We start from the raw sequence: 25,101 nt of genomic DNA on the forward strand, positions 1-25,101 counted from the left end.
CACCACTTTTCATAACATATAACACTGAAATTTACAGACATCCCTGAAAAGTTTTTAAGTAAACGAGTGAATCACAGTGGAGTCTCAATCAGTTAACAGTGTAGATCCATTTTTTTTTTAAAAAAACTGAATATTAAAAGAAATCTTCAAGCTAAAAACAAAAACAAAACCCTCCTAAGAACTAAAGCCAAGTGTGTGTTGTCAATGATTCGATACTTTTATCCCCTGACTGATTTAGACTCCTCCTCCTCATGTTGTAAGACATATTTGCTGAAATCTTCACGCCAAGCTTTTGGGACACCTGGGTGAAGAAGCTATGCTACTGTTGCATCTAAGGGAATAGTGGTACCATTTCTTCCCTAATAGACTTCATATCCAAAGATGAGCAATAAATCTCACTCCCCTGCATTTACCAGCATCTTATCAGGAGATAATACTTGCTGTGCAAATTGATGACAGCTGATCCTCCGACCCCACCCCATACCCTACTGCCAATATGAGGTTATCATCAGTTTGTCATTATATGCACTGGCCTTTCACTCTTTAAATCAGAAAAGCTGTGGCTTACTTTAAAAGGTGGGGGAGGGACGGGGAGAAATGAAAAACCAAGAGTCTGAAGGCACAAGGTCGCATAGCTGCTCTAGTTGGAGTTTGTAAACAGAGAATAGGTTGAATTTAGGTAATCCCAATCTATGAGAGTAAAAAGGCATCCACAGCAGGCTTTTATCCAGCCAGCTTCTTTGAGACCCTTCATGGGTTTTGAGGTCTACAAAGTATGCACTAAAATACCCATACTTCAAAAAGCAATAAGGCAAACAGTATAATCATTATTCCAAAAGTTACAATGGTAGTGTAGGCATACATAGTATAATTTAGTTACAATGTGTGGCACTGTTTCTATTATATAACCACATTAACTGTTTATTTCCTACATAATTATAAATTCAGCTGGGTTTCAGTTGAACACAAAACCGTCCTTGTACCACCACTGATAGTTGGCAATAGCTCTTTGACAGCAGTTTTTATTCTGCTGTAGAAATTATCCTTGAACTGAAAAAGTCCAGAATCCAATGTCCAGTCATTAAACACTATCATATTTGTGAAGAGCTTCTTCCAACTTCTGGGTAACTTTTTGGAAAAATATTATTTGTTGTTGTAAGAAATGCTGCATCTGTGATTTAAAGTCTCTTACTCGAATTTGATGGAAGTGGTGAATTTCAGCCAAAGTGGCAAAAGAAATAGTGTTACAGCGATCCTGAATGCCGTCGGCCTTCTGCACCTCCATCTTCCCTTCCTCCACGTGTCGCCTACTCTCCTTGACTTTGGTAAGAGCTCCTGTAGTTAAAAATAACAATTAATTAAAATCCTATATATCCACAAATCCCAATGACATAACTACATATTAAACAGAATCTTGGGCATTATAAATAGTTGCCCAAACTACTTTCAATACCTTTGAAATTTAAAGTAAGGACCATAATTACTCATTTAAAAAAAAGAAGGAATCCAGTAAAGTTTCTGAAAACACTCCCTTTGTTAAAATTTCTCTTCAAAAACTATTGTTTGCCATTCTGACCAACAATCTGTGGTATCTCATCTCCTCCAGGTAGAGATGCTATACATAATTGATGATAAACTGAAAGGAAATGTCCTTTTAAAGACACAACAAGAAAATGCAGTTTTCACACGCTTAAAAGGTGTGACATCATTATTTCCACATATATTAAGAGAATTACACTGTTTATAAAAACATCCCGTAAAGGATCCAAACCCACTTCCTCAGAAAGTCTCACTAAATAATTAAGACTCTAGAACCAGTCTCTGAAACAAGTTAGTACCAACACACGTTGTGTTTTGGAATCATGTCACAGTGGTGGAGGGTGCTTGGCGATGCTGCCAGTCTACAATTGGAGGTCACCCTCATCAGGGTTGGCCAAGCCCATATCTTGTCATCCAGAGTAAACACCTAGCTGAAGTGCTCAACACACAGAAAGTGCCTGGTGAAGGGGTGAATTGCGAACACATGTCTGATTTTGACTTCATGTTGCATCGGGAGACCCACACCTGGAGTACAAGGGCTTTAATAAGAATTTGCCCCTTTTTTGAGACTATAAGGATTGTTGAGTGTTAACTCTGCCCTGATGATGACTTAGGAATGATGCCAGCGGTTCCATAATCTCATGCCTAGAAGTATCAACAGAGGGTGTTGCAGGGGTGGGGGTGAAGGATTGGCCACTCCGGCAGGTGCCATATGAAGGCAGGCCCTCCCCTGGAAGCACAGTCATACAAAGACCCAAAAGATTGAGAATGTTTAGGGGTAGGAAATAGGCTATTCCTGAGTTCTTGGGAATGAGTAATGATAAAGCTCAAATCACTTGAACAAAGCCAGCTTAAGAATTCAGATTTCCCTGCTGTGCCTAGCACTCATTCCACCAAATCATACTGAAAGACAAGACAGAACACAGAGAGAAGCAGCTAGAGTGCCTGGCTTGGCAGTCTGAGAACACAGCACTACTGAGGGAACCAGGAACCTTGAGTAGAAGGAGGTACAGAAACTGAGAGACTTTGTTTCGGAAATGTTGTTTTACCCAATGGTGAAATATACGAGGAAAGATGCCCTATTTCTAAATTTCTTCAAATCTCCTACAGAATAATATAAAATACAATATTAAAACCCTTAAAGGTAAAGCAGTATGCTTTTTTGGCATAGTTCAAAGACCTGAGAAATGAAAAAGCACCAACAGCAAATTTCATCCATATAAATGTATGTGCAGGTGTGCACATATGTACACATTTATTTTCATTGATTTATTCTAAATGAGCCCTTTAAGTGAAAAGCAGCAAAGCCCTGAAACAAGAACACATGGGTACTGCAGCTGCAAGGAGCACACATGCCCACACCACTTCCACCTAAGCCATGGCAGAGAAGCACGCTCTGCTAGACAGAGGAAGACCCCACCCCAGTTCTACTAAGAAGCCATCACTCTGAAAGTAAGGCCTTTTAAACATTTCTACTATGGCTGACAGTTATCAGCAAAGCACTAAAATTTGCCTGCTTGAAGAGAAAGACATCTCCCCAACATAAAAAATTAGTAATAATTTATTGTAAAACATTTATCTTTGTTATATTTGTACAGGTTTCACATTTCATATACAGAAATTGAATTTGAAAAGACAGGAGGGGCCGGGCGCAGTGGCTCATGCCTGCAATCCTAACACTTTGGGAGGCTGAGGTGGGTGGATCACCTGAGGTCAGGAAATCGAGACCAGCCTGGCCAACATGGTGAAACTCCATCTCTACTGAAAATACAAAAATTAGCTGGGCATGGTGGCAGGCACCTGTAATCCCAGCTACTCGGGAGGCTGAGGCAGGAAAATCGCTTGAAGCCGGAAGGCAGAGGGTGCAGTGAGCTGAGATCACAACACTGCACTCCACCGCACTCCACCCTGGGCAACAAGAGTGAAACTCTGTCTCAAAAAAAGAGAAAAAAAAGAAAAGAAAAGGAAAGTATATAACAGGTAAAACTAAAGGAGAAAAAAATTCAAAAAGACTGAGAATGTGTAGTGAAAACATACATGTTTTATAATGATAAAGGGAATAGGAAATTAAAAGAGAAAAATCTCAAATGATTTGACTATATTTTCATCTGATTTCAATACAAGGTACCCGAGGAAGCCACAGTCCTATGTTCAAATGCTAAGGACCAGAATGCAGGATCCTGCCCTGCTCAGAGCTTGACCTACGTAACAGCTATTGCCTGTACTGGTAATATTCTGCAAGTATTACTTGCTCTAACTACTAGAGCCTGGCTTTTCACCATAGAAAATAGAGTCTAGTATAGAGAAGCTCTGAAACCTGGCCTTGAATTGGGTGAATGTCAACTAAGTTGCAGCTTGTCAAACTCCAAATTAGTGCACCATATTTTGAGAAACTGCATTGCGTTATATAGAATTACAGACGTGCATCCGTAACAACCAATTTAAAAATCAACAAGTCTAGGGCTTGCCATGGTGGCTCGTGCCTAAAATCCCGGCAATTTGGGAGGCTGAGACAGGGGGATGGGCGAAGCCAGGAGTTTGAGACCAGCCTGGGCAACATGGTGAAACCCCATTCCTATGAAAAATACAAAAATTTAGCCAGTCCTGGCAGTGCACGTCTATAATCTCAGCTACTCCAGAGGCTGAGGTGGGAGGATCATCTGATTCTGGGAGGTTGAGGCTGCAATGAGCTGTGATCACAGCACTGTACCTCCAGCCTGCTGGGTGACAGAGTAAAACCCTATCTCAAAAAAAAAAAAAAAAAAAAAAAAAACACAAGTCTAAAGTTTTTACAACTTATATCAGCATACATTTTCCAAAGTCTCGGATACAGCAATGAGTATTAACATCTCTTTGAGGCCCCAGGATCTTGCCAGCATGTAATACCTTCAAGCTTCCTAAGCATACATACTAGAGAAGCCAAGAAGAATTTCGGACTCATTTTTAGTCAGGCATGGTGGCAAGCACCTGTAATCCCAGGTACCCGGGAAGCTGAGGCAGGAGAATCGCTTGAACCCAGGAGGCGGAGGTTGCAGTGAGCCAAGATCGCACCATTGCACTCCAGGCTGGGCAACGAGTGTGAAACTCCATCTTTTAAAAAAAACCAAGAAAACAACAAAACAAAACAAAACCAAAGACTCATTTTTTTCCCAAGTATGAATTTATTAAGTGAATAACTCAAAATGTTGCTGTTTTTAAAAGTCCCCAAAAGGTTGGGCTCCGGGGTGGTAATTTTAATGTGAACATTTATGGAAAGCCTGGCATGTATAGAGCACACTGATAGAACAGGGAGATTCAAACAGGAGCCACACCGCAAAGCACCGTCAGGGCAGGCAAACTACCCTGACGCAAAGTGAGACAGGTCCACGACTAGAAGTAAACAGAAAAAAAAAAATGACATCTTTTAAACAGCTCAAGTGATCCACAGACAGACAGCGTGAGTGTTTAACACTTGGGGACTAACACACAGAACCACTTTCTGGGGTTCCCAGGAAGCTTCCCTCTACCCACCTCTGCCTAACTCTGCCTAGCTCCTAACTCTTGAGTTCAGTCAAAAAGAAAGTGGAAACATATTTTTCCAATAGAAACAGTATTACAAGCATTGGCTAGATGTGAGTGAAATAGTATTATTATTAGAAGTAGAATTTGGTTTTGTTACAAATGGTTGGGTTCTTACAGTTGATCTAACTGCTCAAACTGGGAATTATGTGTACATATTTTTAGGTTTCACAACTATCTTCATATTCAAAATTGTAAATATCACAAGAAAGGCAGAGAGCAAAATTTTCAGTTCTAGCACGTTGGAGGCAGAAACTATTGGAGCAGAGTTAGATCATCATAGACTTGCTACTTCTAGGATAGCTTTAGAAATTAAGTAATTTGTAGCTGCCTAAGAAACAACTGCAGAGGTACAATACAACCAGCTGCAGAGCTGTAACAAAGTATGACAGCGTTTTTTAAGCATTCTCTGCAGAGCCGTAATAAAGGAGGAGAGCATTTTTTAAGCATTCTCAGGGCTATTCTGCATTGTTTTTTAACCAAACTGGAGGAGTGTAAATGAAAACTAAAAATGTTGCCCAGAATCTAAATAACACAAGAGCTACACATTTTTATCACAGAACCAACATGAAAACAGGCAATAGCATCAAAAGCTCTGCTTTTTAAGAGGCTAATTTAGGAGGAACATGCCCCCTTGCCAGCTCCCTCCCCTCATAAACATCATATTGCCACCACGCTGCTTTCAAAACAGAAGAGGGAAACGAAAGAATGGGGGAGCAATTATACAATGAAGTCTAAGGTCAAAAGCATCACTGTTAGAACAAACAAAAGGTCCCACAGTACTCATAGTTAGGGGAACAGCTTTAAGATGAAAGAAAATAATAAACAGGTGTAATCAGAGGGAAAAACATTTTCCAACGACAATGTCACTGTAAACTGAAACTGCTTCTTGGGCTAAAGTAACAGACATTAGTTAGCTGCATCTGAAATAGCATGAACATATTACGATTTTATTATGAAAAGAAAATGCAGGTGCACATTAGAGATTAAATAAGAGGCTGACAATACAGACCAGTGTGAATATACTCTTTAAAAAACCTACCAATGAAGTAGTAACTTTTCCAATTCAGAAGAAAACACTATTTACACATGAAGTAGTGCAGCCTCCCCAAGTTACAAAACCGAAAAGAAATTTTCTTCTCTATTTAATTTAAATTGTAGAGACAAGGTTTCACCATGTTGCCCAGGCCGGTCGGTCCCCAACACCTGAGCTCAAGCGATCCACCCGCCTCAGCCTCCCAAACTGCTGGGATTAAAAGCATAAGCTGCTGCGCCCAGCCTGAAAAATACATTCTTAAAATGAACCTGAAGTACAGGAAAAATAATTATTTAAAGTGAGGCAATAGATTTCAACTACATCCCAAGATAGTGATCCTGAATAGGCAAAAGGAGCCCGGAGTGCCTCCCAGGCTGAACCTCCAACACACTGCAGCTGTTTCTTCCTCAGGGTATCTCTGTGAAGGAGGCAGGAAGGATCCTAGAGTAAGCTCCTCCTAAGAAGGTTTACCTGTTGAGAGTCAAATTTTGGTAGAGAGTTCAACTTAATTATTGCATTAGTTTGGTGGATTGCTCGAATTCTTCCACAGGATAGAAAGTGCACTCAGGAACTAAAAACCCTCAGTTCTAATTCCTAAAGGAGAGGAAGGAGCCGGAAAGCACCTTCTCACACTCCAGTCCTGGAGACGCCCTCTGGGGAAGGCTAGGCAGAGCTGCTTCCCAGGTGAGAAAGGCAGAGCTGCCTCTCAGATTTTTTTTGTTTTTTTTTTTTTTTTTAATGCTAAAAGGTCTTAGAAGAGTTTTTATACAATTCTCTCCATTCTACAAAGAAGAGGGTGAGCCACTTGTTCAAAGTCCCACAGCTAATTCATGGCAAAGACCCCACCTCTACCTGCCTGACAGCCCTGGCACGTCCCATTCTCCCTTCCAAGCAGGGCATCCTCATTCAGGAGACCTACTACCCTTTTTGTGGGCATAGATTGAATGGATTAAGGCCTGAGATGGAGACTTGAACCTGCTACATTGTTGAAAAGGATCCTTTCCTTTCTACATTTTGAGAATTAAAAGGAAAATTAAACCAATATTTTTACTTTGGTTTAGGATTTGTTATTAACAAAATCTCCTAGACTCCCAAGCTGATTCTGTACCTGTAAAATTCCCAACAGGGCTCATTTTCATATCAGTGCAATTGTCAAAGCTCAGAGAAAGGTACTTTGCCCCACTTCTCCATCACCAGTCCTAGCTCCAGAGAAAGCAAATGTCCTAAATTCACTTCCATCCCCCCTCCTACCTTTTTTCTTTGTATCTAACCAATGTAAGCCATCTCGCAGCTCTAAAGGATGCTCAGGCTGAAAAGAGGAAAGCAAGAAATAACTATGTTTTTGTTTATAATACATATGTTCTCAATTTCAGAGGAATTATATTACTCATGTTTACAATGAATATAAAACAATGAAAACAAAAGAATTTTAATCATGTGACAAGGTTCATTAATATTACCTTAAAAGGCTCAAATTTTAAAATCGTTTAAAAATTATGAATTAGAAATCAGCACCATTTTCAAAAGCATTACACTATTTACAAAGCTGTTTCCATCAGTAAAAACACTGAAGATTTCAATGCCAATTTTTTTCTAGAATGACAGTACGAGAGTAGTGAATCTCTTGAGTCATGTAGCCCATGGGCACATATTACGAACACACTGCAAGCTGAAACTCAACGAGCACACTAGTAGATGCACTTGCACTGCACTAAACTCTTCTGTTTCATGTTCCTCTGCTTCTCATTCGCAGGGAGAAACAACTTGCCTGGAAATTTCTGACCCATCAAAGTGAGACGGGGGGAAAAAAGAAGAAAAAAAAAGCAAACCCTCATACACTGTACTGCCGCAGGCATTTTAATCAGAATTTTCCTAGAAACTTCTGACCCATCAAAGTGAGACGGGGGGAGAAAAAAAAAGAAAAAAAAAAGCCCTCATACACTGTACTGCCTCAGGCATTTTAACCAGGCAAGGCCCTGCCCTCCCTTTAAAGAAGCTGTCTGGCCTCCTTACTGTTTTCCCTCTTTCTGCCTGGCCCCAAACTCAGGCCCCCACGGGGCTTGCCATGGCTCCAAGAGGTCCCCGCCCAACCCCATCCAGTTCTTGTACCTGAACTTTGCCTTCTTTTCCTCAATCCAATCTCTTATTCTCAGTATGTTTTGTCTCTTCTAAGGCTAATTATACAAAAGGCCCAGTCACTAAGCAACAGGAATCCAAAGCTACATTTTCTCCCTTAAAAAAAAAAAGAAAAAAGAAAGCACCTTATTTAATTTTGAAATCATGAATGTGCCAAAAACATTAACTCGATTTCTGTCTTCCAGGGGCCCTTCCCCAGAAAACAGAAGCCATGGTGTACGGGAAAGAACAGGAGACAGGCTGAAGGGCAACAGGGACAGCTGCTTAAAGTCGCTCAAGACTGGACTCGGCCTGTTTTTCTTCATTCCCTGGCACATGTAACATGCTGAAAGAAAATGCTAATTTGGTCAACATGGCCTATTGGGTTCTTATCCTCTCACTGCTGGGATCCACACCCTGGCCTTCCCTGCTAACTCCCCATTAACTTCTTCCCCTCCCCTTTCCTTCCTCCCTGTTGGTCTCCACCTACTTGTTGATTACCCTTCCCCCTCTCTGCTCTAATATTTATTTTACTTTTCATATTGTTTTGAGCAAAACGTCTCAAAAGCAAAGGCCAGCATCCACTTAAAATAGAGAAGCAGGACGGCCATCCAGCCACTCGACCATCACAGAGGAGTGCCTGCGCTGTGCACACCTGTGCTCTGCACTTTGCATGTCTCATTTTCTTCTCTTTAACCCTGAAATAAAAGTAATCATTGCCACCATTTTCAGAGGCAGAAAGTGAAACTCCGGGAAACTAAATAATTTTACTCAGTGTCCAGCTGCATGTCAACCTGGGTCTGCCCAACTCAGGCAATTCCCTTGTACGTGGCCGACTGCCCTACCCATGGCAATTGCAAAGCCCCATAGACCGGCCTCAAACACAGCACACTACACCAGTACCCCACGCCTCCTAGGAGCCTATGCCACCAACATAGGGATGAGCAACCCACAAACCACCTCCAGACCCTAAATACTATTCCTGCATGGATTCATACTAAGTGGGCTCTAGGATTTGGACCACATTAATAAACCCTGGAGGGTACAAAATTAATATACTGAACTCAAGTCAGGGAAAGCAATTTTCTGAATGGACTAATAAAGGTCCCTAAAGCTATAACTATCAAAATTCAAAGATAATTTAAAATGCACTTTTAAATTCATAAATATAATAAATGACAAAGAGAACTTTTGAACCATTTTGAAAAGTAGGGAAGAGGATAAAGACAAGCATAGTCAATTGCAAAAATAAAAAAACCTGGTTGCTTGATGGAAAAAAAAAATCACTTAAAGAATTCAGGCCTCTAAGCTTGATTTCATCCTGAAGATATCATCCGTCTGTTTCAGGTAAAAGTGTTGCTATACTCTAATTAAGTAGTTCTTATAGTTTCATTCAGCAATTACCTAATGTCTAAATGCAGAATGATATTCAGTTTGAATACAAATATTCACTTGAGTATAAATACCTTAAAACATGATTACTTTTACTTACTATGCATATGTATTCATACAGTTCACCTCATTCCAAAAATGAAGAGAGAAATCACATGATTGTACCTCTTGTGGTTTATCTAGCAAAACTGTTTCTTGCTGGTAATTTTATATATATAAAGGTTCTTGTGTTCCAGTTTATAATGAATATTAAATATGTGATAAAATTACTAGGGTGATAGTTTCAGGAGAATTCTGAAAACACAGTGTCTTTATTTGAGAAGTGTTTTTGGGTATGATGTCTAAAATGTTGCCTATAGCCAAGCAAATATAGATGAAGACTTTAAAATCTGAGAATGAGAAAGAAAACCATGTATTGTTTCTTTTCTTAAAGATCTGATACCCATAGAATCTTAATAAAATAAGGTAGACATACTATCCTTGATAATGCTGACCATACAATGAAACTTTTAAAAAACTGATTTTGTAAAGTAAAACTTATATAATGGTTCAAATTCAGAGAACACAAATTGGGGCCTGAAGTCTGCAGTGCCCAGTTCTTTAATTACCTGAGGTATGTGCACAGATACTGGTACTAGTCTCTACCAAAAAAAAAAGCAACAATAGATATCTTTGCAAGCTGCCAACACTTTTGACACATGACAACAAGCATATCTGTACCAAAGAAAAGAGTGAACTCGGGAAAGTACCTTTAATGAAAGGTAAAACCTTATTCTCTTTTTTTCTAGAAAGATAAAGGGAGACCCAAGCCAAAATAAATCTAAATAGAAGCTGCTAAAATAAATCTAAACGAAAGTCCCACTAGATGGGGCCAGGAAGAGAGTAAAGTGGCCCTGCTCTTTAGAAGAGAAGCCAAGGCAAGGCGAGCCACACACGCGGTGCCAGGGCACTTATGGGACCCTATCTGAGAGCACTGTGGTTCATGCTGGAGTTAGCAGAATATTTGCAAAGAATGCATTTCTCGTTTTCAGGTAATTTTCCAGTTTTTATCTGAAACTGTAAACGCCATTGTCCCAATTGCCACGTATGCCACGGTGGTACTGCCTGGTGAACAGCACAAGCACTCTTCGTTACCCTGAGTACCACTTCACATCCCTTCATGATCACGAAGCTGTGGAGATAATTCCTAACTAAGCTGTTTTAAACGTAAGGACACTCCTCACTCCTGTGCTTTTCCTGCTGCCTTGCACTGGCAGGGCCCAGGTGTCCGGTGGCTGTGAGTCTTTACTCTGACCACATCTGGACATCCTTGCATGAAATCATAAATAACCAACTAAACACAAAACAAAGCATCTAAAAATGTATCAAGTTTTAAAATATACGTGAAATACAAATCATAAAACGTGAAAATTTACAGATTATCCACACTAACATCTATTAGGATTTAGTTAAAAATGTCTTGCTGCAGACAATAGGTGGTTCTGGTGAAAATCACAAATGTCAACATAACTAAACACAATAAAAGGCCTGGAAAATAGGATTTTCTAAGACTCCCTTCAGCCCCATTCCTGGTCTTTCCTTGTAGTCCTGCTCCTCTTCTCAGTCTGCCTACCTCTTCTATCACTGGCTTCACTCCTTTCTACCACCCAAACTTAAAACCTCTAAGGTAACACTAGACTCCTCAGGATAGCCAGCGCCTCACCAGGTCCTGCCATGATACCTAGCAGGTGTCTCGAGTTCACCTGTTCCTTTCCAAAACCAACTCTTCCCCTGGAGTACTCTAAAAGCCTTCTCATCTCTGCCCGACCAACAGGAGTAACTGCCAAAAGCCCTGCCTCAGGGAGCCAGGGTGCACCAGCGAAGGATGCCTCCGGGAACTTGCAGTTTAAATTTCTGTGGTTTGGCTGGGCGCGGTGACTCACACCTGTAATTCCAGCACTTTGGGAAGCCGAGGCAGGTAGATCACCTGAGGTCAGGAGTTCGAGACCAGCATGGCCAACATGGTGAAACCTCGTCTCTACTAAAAATACAAAAAATTAGCCGGGAGTGGTGGCAGGCACCTATAATCCCAGCTACTCAGGAGGCTGAGGCAGGTGAATCGCTTGAACCCAGGAGGTGGAGGTTACGGTGAGCCGAGATCACGCCACTGCACTCCAGCCTAGGTAACAAGAGCAAAAGTCTGTCTCAAAAAAAAAAAAAAAAAATTCTGTGGTTCAGCTCCTGTCTGCAAAATGGGTATAAGAAGAGCATTTATCTCAAAAGCTCCTATGAAGCTTAAATAGATATAAAAAATATAAAACACAAAGCACCATGCTTGGCACACAGGAAGTCTTCAAAACATGATAGCTATTTTGATTATGATTAAATGTCACTCTTCAGTTTGAAACCTTTATGGCTGCTGACTGCCTGTAGAATAAGTCCATTTTCTAACAAGCATGTTACGTATTGTAGCATAAGAAGTATCAGTCTCAACTTGAGGCAAATAACGCGCTCGAACCCTAGCTCTCCTCATTAGCTCCGTGAGCCTGGAAAATCACTCAACTTCCCTGAGCCTCAGTTTTCACAGCCACCAAATGAGATGACACCACTTTGGGGGAGTTAAAAACTGCGCTGAGTTAAATAGTGTACCCCTAAAATCTACATGGAACCTTTGACTGTGACCTTTTTTGGAAGCAGGGTCTCTGAATATGTAATTAGTTAAGGTAAGGTCATTCTGGATTAGGGTGGGCCCTAAATCTAGGACAACGGGTGTCCTTAAGAGAAGACAGAGACAGAGACAGAGACACAGGGAGAATGCCACGTGAGGATGGAGGCACAGACTGAGGTGATACAGCTGCAGAGCAAGGAAAACCAAGGGCTGCTGGCAACCACCAGAAGCTGGAGAGGCAAGGGAGGGGTCTCCCCTAGAGCCTCTAAAGGGAGCATGGCACTGCCACACTGTCCTTCCAGACTTCTCGTCTCTAGAACTCTAAGAGAATCCATTTCTGTTGTTGTAAATCACCTAGTTTGTAGGAATTTGTTACAGCAGCCACAGGAAACTAATACAATAGCTGATAATTAATGCTGAAAAATATTTTTCAGCATTATCAACTATTGTATTAATAACATAGTTACTCCATGTTACACACAAGGAAACAGAGGTTAAGAAGTGTGTGGCCCAAGGTTACACAGTGAAGCTGGCAGGAATTCAAACCCACCTGGTTTTATTCCATGCTAACAACCACACTGCTGTCAGACCCATTCCTGCATGGAATTAAGACAAGGTATCGCTTCTGAATTTTCTAGTGGAAAAAAAAAAAAAGGACATATATAAAATGTTTGGAATACTGCTTATCACATAGTAAGTGCTCAATAAAGAGTAGCCACTCCCACTCCCCTAACCTGCTTGTCCTCCAAGTCAAGGGTCAGCAAACATTTTCTTTAAGGGCCAGACAGTAAGCATTTTAGGTTTTGCAGGTCCAGAGGGAAAATTGAGGTTATTATGTAGGGACTTATAGAACCATTAAACACAGAATCATTTAAAAATACAAAAACCATTCTTAGCTCAAGCACTGTAACAAACAGGTGCCTGGGTGAATCTGGCCCGTGGGCTGTAGTCTGCAGACCCCGCTCCAGGCCATCTCCAGGCATCTCTACTGGTGACCCAAAGCCTCTAATCTGCAGGTCATTTTGTACTTCTCCCTGTCCCTTACCCCACTCTGCAGGCAAGCAGCCCCTTCTGTGTTCTGCTCCCACCCCCATGGATACTCCCCCCCGTTAGGATGTTATCACATCTGGTCTGAATTCCTGTGAGAGCTCTCCATTTCACTTAACCCCCAACCACGTTCTATACCTGCCACCAGGACCTGTCCATCTTAAGTGAAGGCCTGACCATGTCAGCACCCCATATGATCTTCCATGTTTCCTCTATAACCTCCAACAGCAGCTGTAAACCCAGCAGTACATCAAAAGCAAGTGAGGAGCTTTTCAAAGAACACCAATGTCTAGGCAGCACAGACATTCTGATTCAGATCCAGGGTGGGGCCCCATTTTCTGCTGTCTCCCCTCAGCAGCTGGTTCTGACAGGCAGTCAGGACTGATCCCATACGGTTCGGCCCACAATGCCCTTCCCCCACTCTGCCGGCTGGGCAAACTTCCACTTGTTTTCAAGACTCTTCTTAGACTGAGACTGGCAGAAGCCACCCCTGAACCTTCCCATCCACTCCCCATAATTACTCCTCCTTCTGTCCTATTTCACATCATGGTGCATGTCCACGACTGTGTCTCGCATAGTACAGTGACAGCTCCTCACTTCAGTTCCCTTCACTGACCTGAGCACTGGGTACCTTGCTTATCAATTACTGTATGCTTATCAAATCTATGCTAAAGCATTTTAAGATCAGGAGTGCGCTTTCCCCCTATGCTCCTCCAAAAGTCACACTGTGACCATATTTCAAAGGGAGAATCCAAATGCTGCCCACTCAAGCCTCTAACATAAACTGACAATTCCTCTCTATCCCCTGGACTCCCATGCACCGTCTTATTCGCAGCACTAAGTTAAATCTACCTTCTATCTCAGTCCTCTGTGCACACATTCTACTTCCCTCATGGAACTGAGAGAGCCTTCCATGAGGGCAAGTACCTACTGCTCCACACATGAGCTCAGTGCTCCATGTGCATCCAAGTCAAGCAACAAGGTGAATGTATTCTCTGGATCTTGTGCTCTGAATTAAGCAAATGAGACCCCAGTAAAAATATTATAACTAAAACTTACTAATGAGGAAAACGTGTGGGTGTATATGTGTGTGTGTGCATGCGTAAGTTTAAACACCAAGAATCAATATAAAGTGAAATCATGAGGTATACAATATTAATTCTCTGGCACTTTAAGCATTTTCAAACTTCCTCTCCCCTCCCCAGTGAATTACGGAAAGTCATTTCATAAACACATAACTCTAAGACTTTTAAATCACTCACATTGTTAATGACTTCATCCATAAAATACATCCAGATTCTATCTTTATTTCCTATACACTTTTAGACTGTTATCCATCATCATATAAATAGAAAAACAAAAACATCTGATAAATCTATTTCAAGATCAACCAAGTAGCTACTGAGTGCTTACTTCATTAATTCAACAAGCATTCATTAAGTACTTGCTATGCATGTATAAAACAGTATTTAACAGCTACACAACACAGGAACATAAAAAACCCACACACTAATAACTGAGCATTGCATAAGACAATTATTCACAAAAGGACTACAATCCAAGGGGGATACTCCAAGGAAGGAGACTAGACCTGAAGCTTGAAAGTGCTTGTGTTGGGGTGGGGAGACATGGAACAGAATGCATGAGCCTGATCTACCTAAAAGGAGAAAACTCAGGTCCTGATTGCTGCTCCCCACTGCTGTTCTGACAATTCTTATTGTAGGCCAGGCCAAAATTGCAGAGTCACCATTGATGACTCCTCTTTCTCTCGCATGTCACATCCTTCACAATCCCATCCCTGAGGAAAACCTGTTGATTCTACCTCCAAAATATATCCGGAGGGGGATCCCCTCCCCTACCACCTCTGTTGTCTCTACTTTGGTTCAGGCCACCAGCATCTCTCACCCGGATTACTTGAGAATTTCCTACTAGCTCCCTGCTTCCATCCACCTTTGACTGCCCCACGCCATTCTATTCTCACTGCTCTGGACTAAGTCGTTAATATGTCCAGCTGGATGTCATACCTTGGCTCAAAACCCTCTAATTGCTTCCATCTGACTTGGGCTTTCATCCCAAGTCCTAACAGTGACCTGCAAAGCCTTGCAAATCTCACTTTCCATGACCTCATCTCCTAGGATCCTCTTAACTCCAACCACCTGGCCTTGCTGTTCCTCAATCTGCTTGGCACATGCCCACTCCAGGGCCTTACTTTAGCTAAACCCTCTGCCTGACAAGCTCTCCCCTGAGATACCTGCTTGGATGACTCCCCTGACTCCGGAGTGATTCAGGTCTCTGCTTAAATCTCACTTTCTCAATGAGACCTACTTTGAGCACTCTTTCTAGTACTTCATCCTCCCTCCCATGCCCTCTTTTCCCTGCTCTACTTTTTTCTCCTAGCACATACCAAACTCCAACATACATTAAAACTTACTTCCTGTGTTTGTTTTTCATTGAGTGTCTCCATCCTGCTAGACTGCAAGCTCCACAAGGGAGGGGATCTTTGTTTTGGCCACTGATGCAACACTAGCATCTTGAATAGTGCCTAGACAATGAAGGGTACGTACCTATTTGTTGAATAAAATCTAGTTTATCTTTTAGAGCGCTCTATGAATAAATCTAATGATTTTAGCTCCCCTTCCTTCATTGTCCCCTTACCTGCTAAATAACTATTTATTTAGCAGAAGAGAAAAGTCAAATTACAGTGAGAGATAAGTCATAAGAAAAGGTACAGAAATGACACATGAACTAAAACTCGCTCAAATTAAAGTTTAATCAAGCTATAAGATCAATATCAGAGGCTGGGCACAGTGGCTCATGCCTGTAATCCCAGCACTTTGGAAGGCCAAGGTGGGTGGGTAGATTGCTTGAGGCAGGAGTTCAAGACCAGCCTGGCCAACACGGTGAAATCCCATATCTACTAAAAAAATATAAAAGTTAGCCAAGCATGGTGGCACATGCCTGTAATCCCAGCTACTCAGGAGGCTGAGGCAGGAGACTCTTTTGAACTCGGGAGGCGGAGGTTGCAGTGAGCCGAGATCGCATCACTGCACTCCAGCCTGGGCAACAGAGCAAGACTCCATCTTAAAAAAACGGTCATAATTTATCTCTTTGGTGGTCCTATTAATTTGGGTCAGAGAGAAGTCGCTCCAGCTGTCTACCACACTGCAGCTTCAGAATACCTGGGAACCCTCACCAGGCGGCAGCAGGCCAGGTATTAATCACATTTACATTCAAAGTTCCTAGTGAGGTAAGCCTGCAATGCATGTTTGCTGATCTGAACTAAACGTACATAAATGTTCTTTCATACCAATTGGTAAGGGCTTTTCATGCTCCCAGATAACAGTCACATAAGCAGACAGAACACTATTAAAACCAGCCTGAAACAATGTCTAAAAGTTTCCCGGATACGTAAGACTAATCTTATTTTTTTAAAAAGTCAACTAACAAAATGGTACCTAGGAAATGATGAACCTCACTTTTACAGATGAGGAAACTGAAGCTCAGAAAGTTAAGTGATTTGCACCAGAACACAAGTGATTTGGGTTGGAGGGAGCCAGCAGGAGACAGTTAACATACACTCTTCAATGTGAACAACAACAAACCAGTTACTCCAAATAACATCGACATTTATCCCAGTTACCATTACTTCCGGTGTGCAATACAGGGCAAACTGATTAAAGTAGATATTTAATTGCTAGACTGAAGACTCCTTGAGCTTTTGTACTTTTGCCTGCAATTCGGGTGGCAATAGTTTGCCAGGAAGGATGATAAGATTACTGAAATTGTCCTTCAAAGGAGAGTGCTCTTAATTTTTTTTTTTTTTTTCCTTTTTAAGATACAAGGTCTCACTGTGTTGCTCTAGCTGGATTTGAACTCCTGGGCTCAAGTGACCCTCCTTCCTCAGCCTCTCATGTAGCTGGGATTACACGCATGTGCCACCATGCCTGGCTGCCACTGCCTTTTAAATTCACCTATTTTTCAAAAATAAACATTTAGTGACTAGCTACTAAGAACCATAACATTTAATTATTATGCTGACCTTGTGAGAAAGTTCCCCCACTTGGCCAAAGATAACTGAGCATTACGCAGGTCAAAATAACTTGTTCAAAACTCCTCCATGCTCACATACTGACTCTCCAGAGCCCATGCTGGTCCTGACAGGCCAGCTCCCACGGCGATGAGGCTCCGCACCCACGGCTTTTTGGCTTGGCTGTGCCCTTCACTGGCACAGCTCTCTCAGCAGACCCAGCCTAGTGCCATCCCTTGGTGCAACTTCTGGGGCAGACTGGCCCATCCACCAGGCTCTCAGAAATCTGGCACAAGGAACTGCCGAGGCTGTCTTTATAGCTAGTCAAAGAACTCACTAAAGACCAGAGGCCTACCCAGCCCTCCTGCAGACACCGGCAGAGCGGCCAGATTCTAGTTGGTGTTGTATAAATGTGGGATATGATACACGTCTGCCTTCCAGATATAATCTCGTCAAACAGAGCTCAGCATTACTCTGCCACTTTATAATCCTTTAGTTAATGATATGGAGCTTCAAAATTATATGGCAAATTAAATCTAACTTGATATTTAAACTTTGATTTAAAAATACATGAGGCAATACAATAATAGTTTTTTATTCAGCCCGAAGAGAAGGAACATGTTAAACAATTTAAGGGAAGGGTTTGTAAGTGAATCACAGAACTTCTCACTTGTTTGGGTTCTGGCATCATGCTTGGAAGTCATAAGATGGCCAGACAGGACAACATTTCTGAACAAGGAAACCCCATAGGCTCCCTCAGTTACTGGGAGGGTGGGAGTGCAGATCCTCTGCCTCCCTTCAGTCCCACTGCAATCGGTGTGACTCTGAAGGCTATGTGGCTCAAAAAAGAAGTCTGAGAAACCCCTGACAGGGTGGTATGAGCAGTGCCCATGCCCAAGACTGTCCTTGCTCATGCCCAGTTTCATGCCCAAGACTGTCCTTGTGCAGTCACATTTATATTTTAACCAAGGAACTGAGTCATATATTTCAAAAGCACCAAAGGTTATCTTATTTTCCCTAAGAAAACAAACTGGGGCAAAGGGTAAGCCCCAGACCTGTTCTCTTTTTAGAGATATGAAGTCTTCTTAGAGAACGTCTGGGGGTAAATGCAGCAGAGAGGAGAAATGGGTTCAACTAAAGATGGAGTGGAAAACAAAAAGAATGAACAGCCTCAATTTCTAGCCCAGAGGTTTCAAAAATAAGGATGAATTTGCAAACAGCCCTGACTTCTTAGAGCTTTTTTCTGTATTCCTGGCACCACCCTTTCAGGGCTATTTTTAGCTACAGGAGAATGGGGAGCAGACAGGGAAGGTCTCAGTGTGGCCCAGCCTTACCTTGTGTGCCCTGCTGGGACTCCAGCTATCTTTAATTAATGTCTGAAGGACATGAGGCCAACTCTACTAGTGGTAAAAGGAAGCACAATGGTGAAATTCTACCCAGCAAGACTGATAGGCCCACTACTGGTATACCATTCCTGAGGTCCTGGGGCTATTTTTTATTGAAAAAAAGGCTCCATCTGGGACACTTAAGAGAGCAATGAAGTAGATTCTATATATTTAAGAGTACAGAAAACAGGACTTCCTATTTACTTATCTAGTCCTGCCTCCCTGTTTCACACAGCCCAAACTGACAAATCAATTTAACACTATTATACACCTTTTCTCCAGAATAAAGACATTTCACTTAAAAGAACTTCCTTTAGCCATCTTTATCTAGTCCAAATTCCTAAACAAGGATGAAACCAGTATTTCTCATCATCTTTTACAGTCTTTCCTTTTTGCAATAACCCCAAGAGGTAAACCTAAAGCTTTTAAACCTCAACTTGCTGCCCCTAGATTTAGCTTTATTAAATATTAGAGATCAATTACATCTTTGGACACAAAACTGAATATGCCAAGAAAGTAGTAATAAAATATATTCCTCAGTACTACCCCAAACTCACCAACATCAACACCATAAAGGTATACTGCAGACAGGCATGATAAAGAGGGAGAACATAACATGCTATCACTTAAGAAAAAAAATCAAGACCACAGGGGTTACATTTCGGTAACAAACATGTGCACAGTGCCTAGTTGGGGATCGATGAGCTGCCTATGAACAAAGAACTTAAAGGACTCCCATTAGGTCGAAGCAAAACACAAATAAAATTTCAGTAGATTCTGAATTCCCATCTAACGTACCAGAGACTACAGCAAACTACCATCTTTCTTTGCTCAACTCTATTAACCTAAATAGTTCTGTTTATCTAAGACTCCATTCATTGATGAAAAAAAATCAAAATTCCAGAATTCTCTTTTGGCTGAAGGAACTGTATCGCTTTCTTCACTTTTGCAGAAAGTGTGTACATTAAAACCATTACTAAAGAATGGGTTCAGTATTTAGTACAGTCAGGAAAATGTCAGCCCACCACATTTAAGAGTATTTGAGTTTTCCACCCTCATTTTGTAGCTGGGTTCTCACCAGGATGGCCTCAGACATCCGTCCCGAAACCAGTGTGTTTTCTGAATGGGACACACTGCAAGAGATGCTCACACTACTGAAATGTCACTCAGGCTGAGTGCCTGGGAAGTTCAGCAAAGAAGAGTCTAGCAAGACTTGCTTCCCCTTCCCAGTTTTTATTAATTAAGCCTATATGGGAAGGAAGAGGTGCCATGAGATGACCAGGCAAAAATAAAGCTATCAGGGAAGTACATTCAAAGATAATTTGCCGGAGAAGCTTACGATGGGGTTGATAGTTAAACTGCAGCCAGCAGTTTAACACAGCACTGCCCAATAGAACTTTCAGCACTGATGGAAAAGTTCTATCATCTCTGTTGATCAATATTGAGTTCCTTAGTCACATTAGCCATATTTCAAGTGTGTAACAGTTGGAGTGGGGGAGGTGATGGAATTGAGGTGCTCTTTACAATCACAAGTCCTGAATACGCTCAAAAAGCTTTTATCCTGGCTTATGATATTTGTCTCATCTATACTCCTAAAAATGGCCTACACTAGCATCCTTGATAAACACTGGCTATAAGCAAATGCTTTAAGCCTTATGTACTGTACACTGTCACTTTAAATGGTAGTACTTTCTAAAGATGTGTCATCTAGGGACACAGGCTCACTGTACATTACACACCAAGATTACAGCAGAAACAAACTATACTGAATATCAACTGCTGTTCTTTCCAAAGTTCCTAAAGATTATGTTTAGTGCTCTTGGATCTGTTTAAGCCACATAAAATGATACTGGTTTTAATGAAGGAAGTTTTTCAAATCCCAAGTGACAGGAGACAAATCCAGTTCTATAATTAAAAAAAGATAAACTAGGCTGGGCATGGTGGTTCATGTTTGTAATCCCAGCACTTTGGGAGGCTGAGCTGGGAGGATTGCTTGAGCCCAAGAGTTAGAGACAAGCCTGGGCAACATAGCAAGACACTTGTCTTTACAAAATAAATAAATAAGTAAATAAACTACATATTTTTTGTTTTTTTGTTTTGGACACAGGGTCTTGCTCTGTCACCCAAGCTGGAGGACAATGGTTCAATTATGGCTCACTGCAACCTCAAATAAACTCCTATCCTCAAGCAATCCTCCAGTATCAGCCTCCCTAGTAGCTAGGACTATAGATATGAGCCACCATGCCACGCTAACTCCCTTATTTTTTGTAGACATGGGAGTCTCCCTGTGTTGCCCAGGCTGGTCTCAAACTCCTGGCCTTAAAGCAATCCTCCTGCCTCGACCTCCCAAAATGCTGGGATTACAGGCGTGACCCTGGCCATAACCAGATGGTTTAATAGACTAAGTAGACCATTGCTATAAACTCAAAATAGATATTAGAACACACACCACACCTTTTCTAATACACAATTTCAAAAGCAGGCCACTTGACAAAGGCTGAGTGCATGGTGTGATTGACAGTGAATGAACTGATGCCAACCTAAAGTAGACAGACACCGGCGGCCCAGCACATATGTCCAAGTGTCTGTACTTGGTTCCATCCTTTCAACTATTTACCGGTAATTTGCACAAACTCACAGAAATGTGTAAAAGGGCAGCCAGCATAGGTCCAGAATGATGTAACACAATGGAATTTAAATGCTAAGTCCCTCTATTAAGGTTCACAAAGGAAGTTCCACCAACACCAGTCAAAAAAGTCAAAGATTCATAACAATTTATATTTTTAAAAAAAGGCATAGGGAATGTAAATACAGGTTTAATATAGGTCAACAGCAATGTGATTGCACAAAAAGCGAATTCAATATTAGACTGCATTTACAAATTGCAAATTGCCAAGAAAGTTACTGCTCTCTACTAAAATTAGTACTGATGTCCAGGGTACTACCTTTCAGCAGCAGCAACAAGACTGAAAGCGTTTGATCATTCTCCCAGCAAGCCCCCTTCCCCCATAAGAGTCAGAAGACCAGTCACACATTTGGAAGGGGAAGGAGAGAAGCAGAGAGGAAGGAAGTGAGACTGCTGTCTCCAAATGTCTGAAGGCGGTCCCAGGGAACAGAAAGACAATCAAGGGAGGCAAACTTCAGTTCAATGCAAGAAAAGACATGCCAGAGATTAGGGTTGCTCATAAACGGACTGGCGCACAAGAAAGGCAGTGAGCACTTCATCAGTAAAGGCCAGACCTGCTCAGGAAACAGGGACAGTAAGTTTCCCTGCTGCCTAGCCGCCCTTACACTGGACTTTCACAGGCAAGACTGCCTCACTAACTCCCACACCTCCCCATTCTCTCAATCAAGGCATTATATCAGAATGCACATTAGCGAGAAATGTTAAGACAAGGACTACTGCTATATATATATATTTTTTAATTTGCAAATTCCGGTGCTTTAGCAAAGGTCAGAGACACTAACAACTATTAATAACTCATGAAGTCTGACAGTTGGACAGCTAACTCACAGGGATACCAGTAACACCACTCTCAGATCCAATCCTCAGATTATATTCACTCTACGTCGTTTCCCTATACAATTTTCCTAAGCAACGTTCTCAATTTCAGTACATTAATAGATTCCAAACTCAAAATGAGTACGCTTTTCCTGAAATTAGGGTTTTTACTTCACTTCACAAAGTAAATTAGGGTTTTTACTTCACTTCGCGAAGGTTGCAGGCAAGAATTCTTTGCAGGAAGTTCTTAAGCTCAGAGAATTGATCTTAATTCCTCTACCAAAGCAGAGATTGAGAGGTGTGCAAGGGTGAAAGCAGATTTCTCTTTATTTACAGACATCCGTTCTTCTCCATTATTTCCTCACTTTTTGAAACCGACCACTAAGTGACAGTGCAGTGTTCAAACAGATGCCTAACATGGTTTGGGTTCCCTTCTAATTCCACCCTCGTCTGAAGATTACAGATCTGAGCAGCTCATTACTCAACTATTCAAACTCTAAAATGATAGCACTCTTATCAAAGGTACTCTTTGAACCTTCGAGAAAGAGTACTCACTCCCTACCGGGAGATACTCGAGGAGGAAGCTGCCTGTCGAGCAATCCACCTTACACTCGTGAAAAGAGCCAGGCGTCCACGTGTCTGCTCGCTTCCCCACCGGTAGAATATGAGTCTGAAACCCACAGTAGTACTGCTGTCGAAGTCACCCCTTTCAGCCTGCACAATACACTCCATATCACCTGATCTAAGGGCCAGGCTTTACCTTTCTGAACGTGGATGATGTCCGGGAAGTTGGCCAGATGCCCCTGATACAGCGCTAATAGGTCCATGACGGGATCCAGGTCCTGCCTGGGCTGCTCCGCAAAGAGCTCGCCAATGGCGTCATAGGCATCTCCGGTGAAGGCGATGGCCTGGTTCAGGCCCACCGAGAAGGCCTGCTGGTCCAGCTCAAAGGCCTGGCTGAGGCCGCGGAAGGACTGGCCCACTTTCTGATACTCCTTTTTGAAGCCTGTCACCTGCTTGCGCGCGAACTCATTGGCCGTGTGGTTGAGCTGCAGCGCGCTGTCGTCCATCTTCTTGGTGAAGCACTTGAAGCCGTCGATCTTGCTCTCCACCTCCTGCAGGTCAAGGGCAGCGGCAGGGGGTGTGCTGAGGGTCAGGAAGAAGTTGGCACCCACCATCTCGTCCTTCTCGGCCTTCCTCTTGCCCTGCTTCCAGGCTTTCTCGTCGGTGCTGCTGGGGCACGTCAGGAAGTGCTGGAAGACGTCGCACTGCGCCAGCACCGGGTGGCTGGCCATGTGGTTCATCCACCAGATCAGGCCCTTCCTTCGCTTAGAGATGAAGTCCTCCTCGAAGCGGCCGGTGGCCTGCTTCTCGGGCAGGTGGGGCACGGAGATGACCGGGAACTTCTCCGCCAGGCGAGCGTAGAGCCAGTCGAAGTGCTTGTAGCGCCGATGCACCGGCACCTGCGTGTGCGTGGGCACCAGCTTGTAGGAGATGTAGCTCTTCATGCCCTTGAACTTGGTCTGCTTGGTGGGGTCGTCGATGGTGCACTGGAACGGGTAGGGGTTCTCCTGCCACTCGGGGCCATAGGGCCCCAGTACCACGCACAGCTTGTCCCCGTCCTTCACGAAGCCTGACGCCTCCCCCAGCACGAAGGCCTCCCCGCCGGACTTGACGAAGGTGGAGAAGCGGTTGAGGTTGCGGCTCACTGTGGCCGAGCTCTTGGCCCCCGACGGGTGGTGCTGCGGAGGCGCCGAGCCGCTGCGGGAGCCCAGGGACAGGTCGGAGCGCGTGGACAGGCGGTAGCGGCCGGCTGCACCCACACCCGCCGAGGACGAGCCGTCGAGGTCCGGGTATGCTCCGCTGCCCAGAGCGCCCGGCTCGTCAGCCACCGTGGAGCTGTCGTCCCACTCGTCGTCCCAGTCATCATCGCTGCCCTGGCTGGCCTGGTAGCCGCCGTAGAGCTGCTGAGGCGACGGCTGCAGGGCGCCCCCACCGTACGGGAAGCCCGCGCCGGGCGGCTGGAAGGTGCTCGGAGGCGGCGCCTGCTGTGGCTGCAGCAGCGGCTGGAAGGCGTCGGGCGGCGGCTTGAAGGAGGCGGGCGGCGCGGCGGGCAGGGGCTCGAAGCCCCCGGGGGGCACATTGGCGTAGCGTGCCGGGGCACTCGGGCCGCCGTCTCCCGCCAGGCTGGGCTCGGGAGCGCGTATCACCTGCACGTAGGAAGCTGGGAAAAGGCCGCGGTCGCCGCGGCTGTTGACCCCCTCGAGCCAGCCCTCGATGTCCTGCTCGCTGCACAGGCTCAGCACCTCGTGCTCCCGCAGCGAGATCTCGCCCGGGTTCTCCGACCTGAAGTCGTAGAGCGCCCGGGCGCGCAACGCCATGGTCCCGGCGCCCCGACTAGCGGTCCCGACTCCCGGCGTCCCGAGCCGAGGCCCACCTAAGGAGCCCGCGGTGCAGCTCGACCCTGCCGCGCGGACTGGAGCCCCCAAAGCGGCGAACCCACGCTGCCCGGACCCGCCGGTCGCGCCCTCCGCTCGCGGCGCCTCCACTTCGCAGTGCCGACTGCCTAGCTGCGCCGCCGCAGCCGCCACCGGTCGGGGGCGGGGCCCGCGGCCTCCCACGTCTCCAGCTGCGCTAATCCACGGCCGAGAGCCCATTGCCAGGCGAGAGCAAGCGATGGCCGAGCCGCCTAGCCCACCGCCCGCCTCGGCTTTGCGGCGGCCACTGCCCCCTCGTGGCTGGTGCTGCGAAGCCGGGCGCCGTAGTGAGCGCGGCTGAAGGAGGTTTCTATTCCGAAGTGAATTATCTGAGATTTTTTTAGGCTTTTAAGTTAAACATTCTCTAGAAAGTAAG

General features: G+C 43.8%; 1 protein-coding gene across 1 annotated transcript; it reads right to left on the bottom strand.

Annotated features, from left to right (window-relative positions):
- Nucleotides 1-622: 622 nt before the first annotated feature.
- On the bottom strand, nt 623-24,886 carry SNX18 (sorting nexin 18). The gene is made up of 2 exons (XM_017854296.1): nt 23,009-24,886; nt 623-1,335 (listed from the first exon to the last, which is right to left on the bottom strand). The coding sequence occupies exons 1-2, from the start codon at nt 24,627-24,629 to the stop codon at nt 1,082-1,084; spliced, it is 1,875 nt and encodes a 624-aa protein (XP_017709785.1). The 5' UTR covers nt 24,630-24,886; the 3' UTR covers nt 623-1,081.
- Between the last annotated feature and the right edge of the window lie 215 nt (nt 24,887-25,101).

This window comes from Rhinopithecus bieti, unplaced genomic scaffold (genome assembly GCF_001698545.2).
Source record: "Rhinopithecus bieti isolate Rb0 unplaced genomic scaffold, ASM169854v2 scaffold_37881, whole genome shotgun sequence".
NCBI classification, from domain to species: Eukaryota; Metazoa; Chordata; class Mammalia; order Primates; family Cercopithecidae; genus Rhinopithecus; species Rhinopithecus bieti.

Excerpts from the sequence above, each read along its gene's own strand:
- SNX18 (XM_017854296.1), bottom strand. The coding sequence starts at position 24,629 with ATGGCGTTGCGCGCCCGGGCGCTCTACGACTTCAGGTCGGAGAACCCG. Across the intron at positions 1,336-23,008 it reads CATCATCCACGTTCAGAAAG|GAGCTCTTACCAAAGTCAAG; the intron begins GTAAAGCCTGGC and ends TTTTAACTACAG.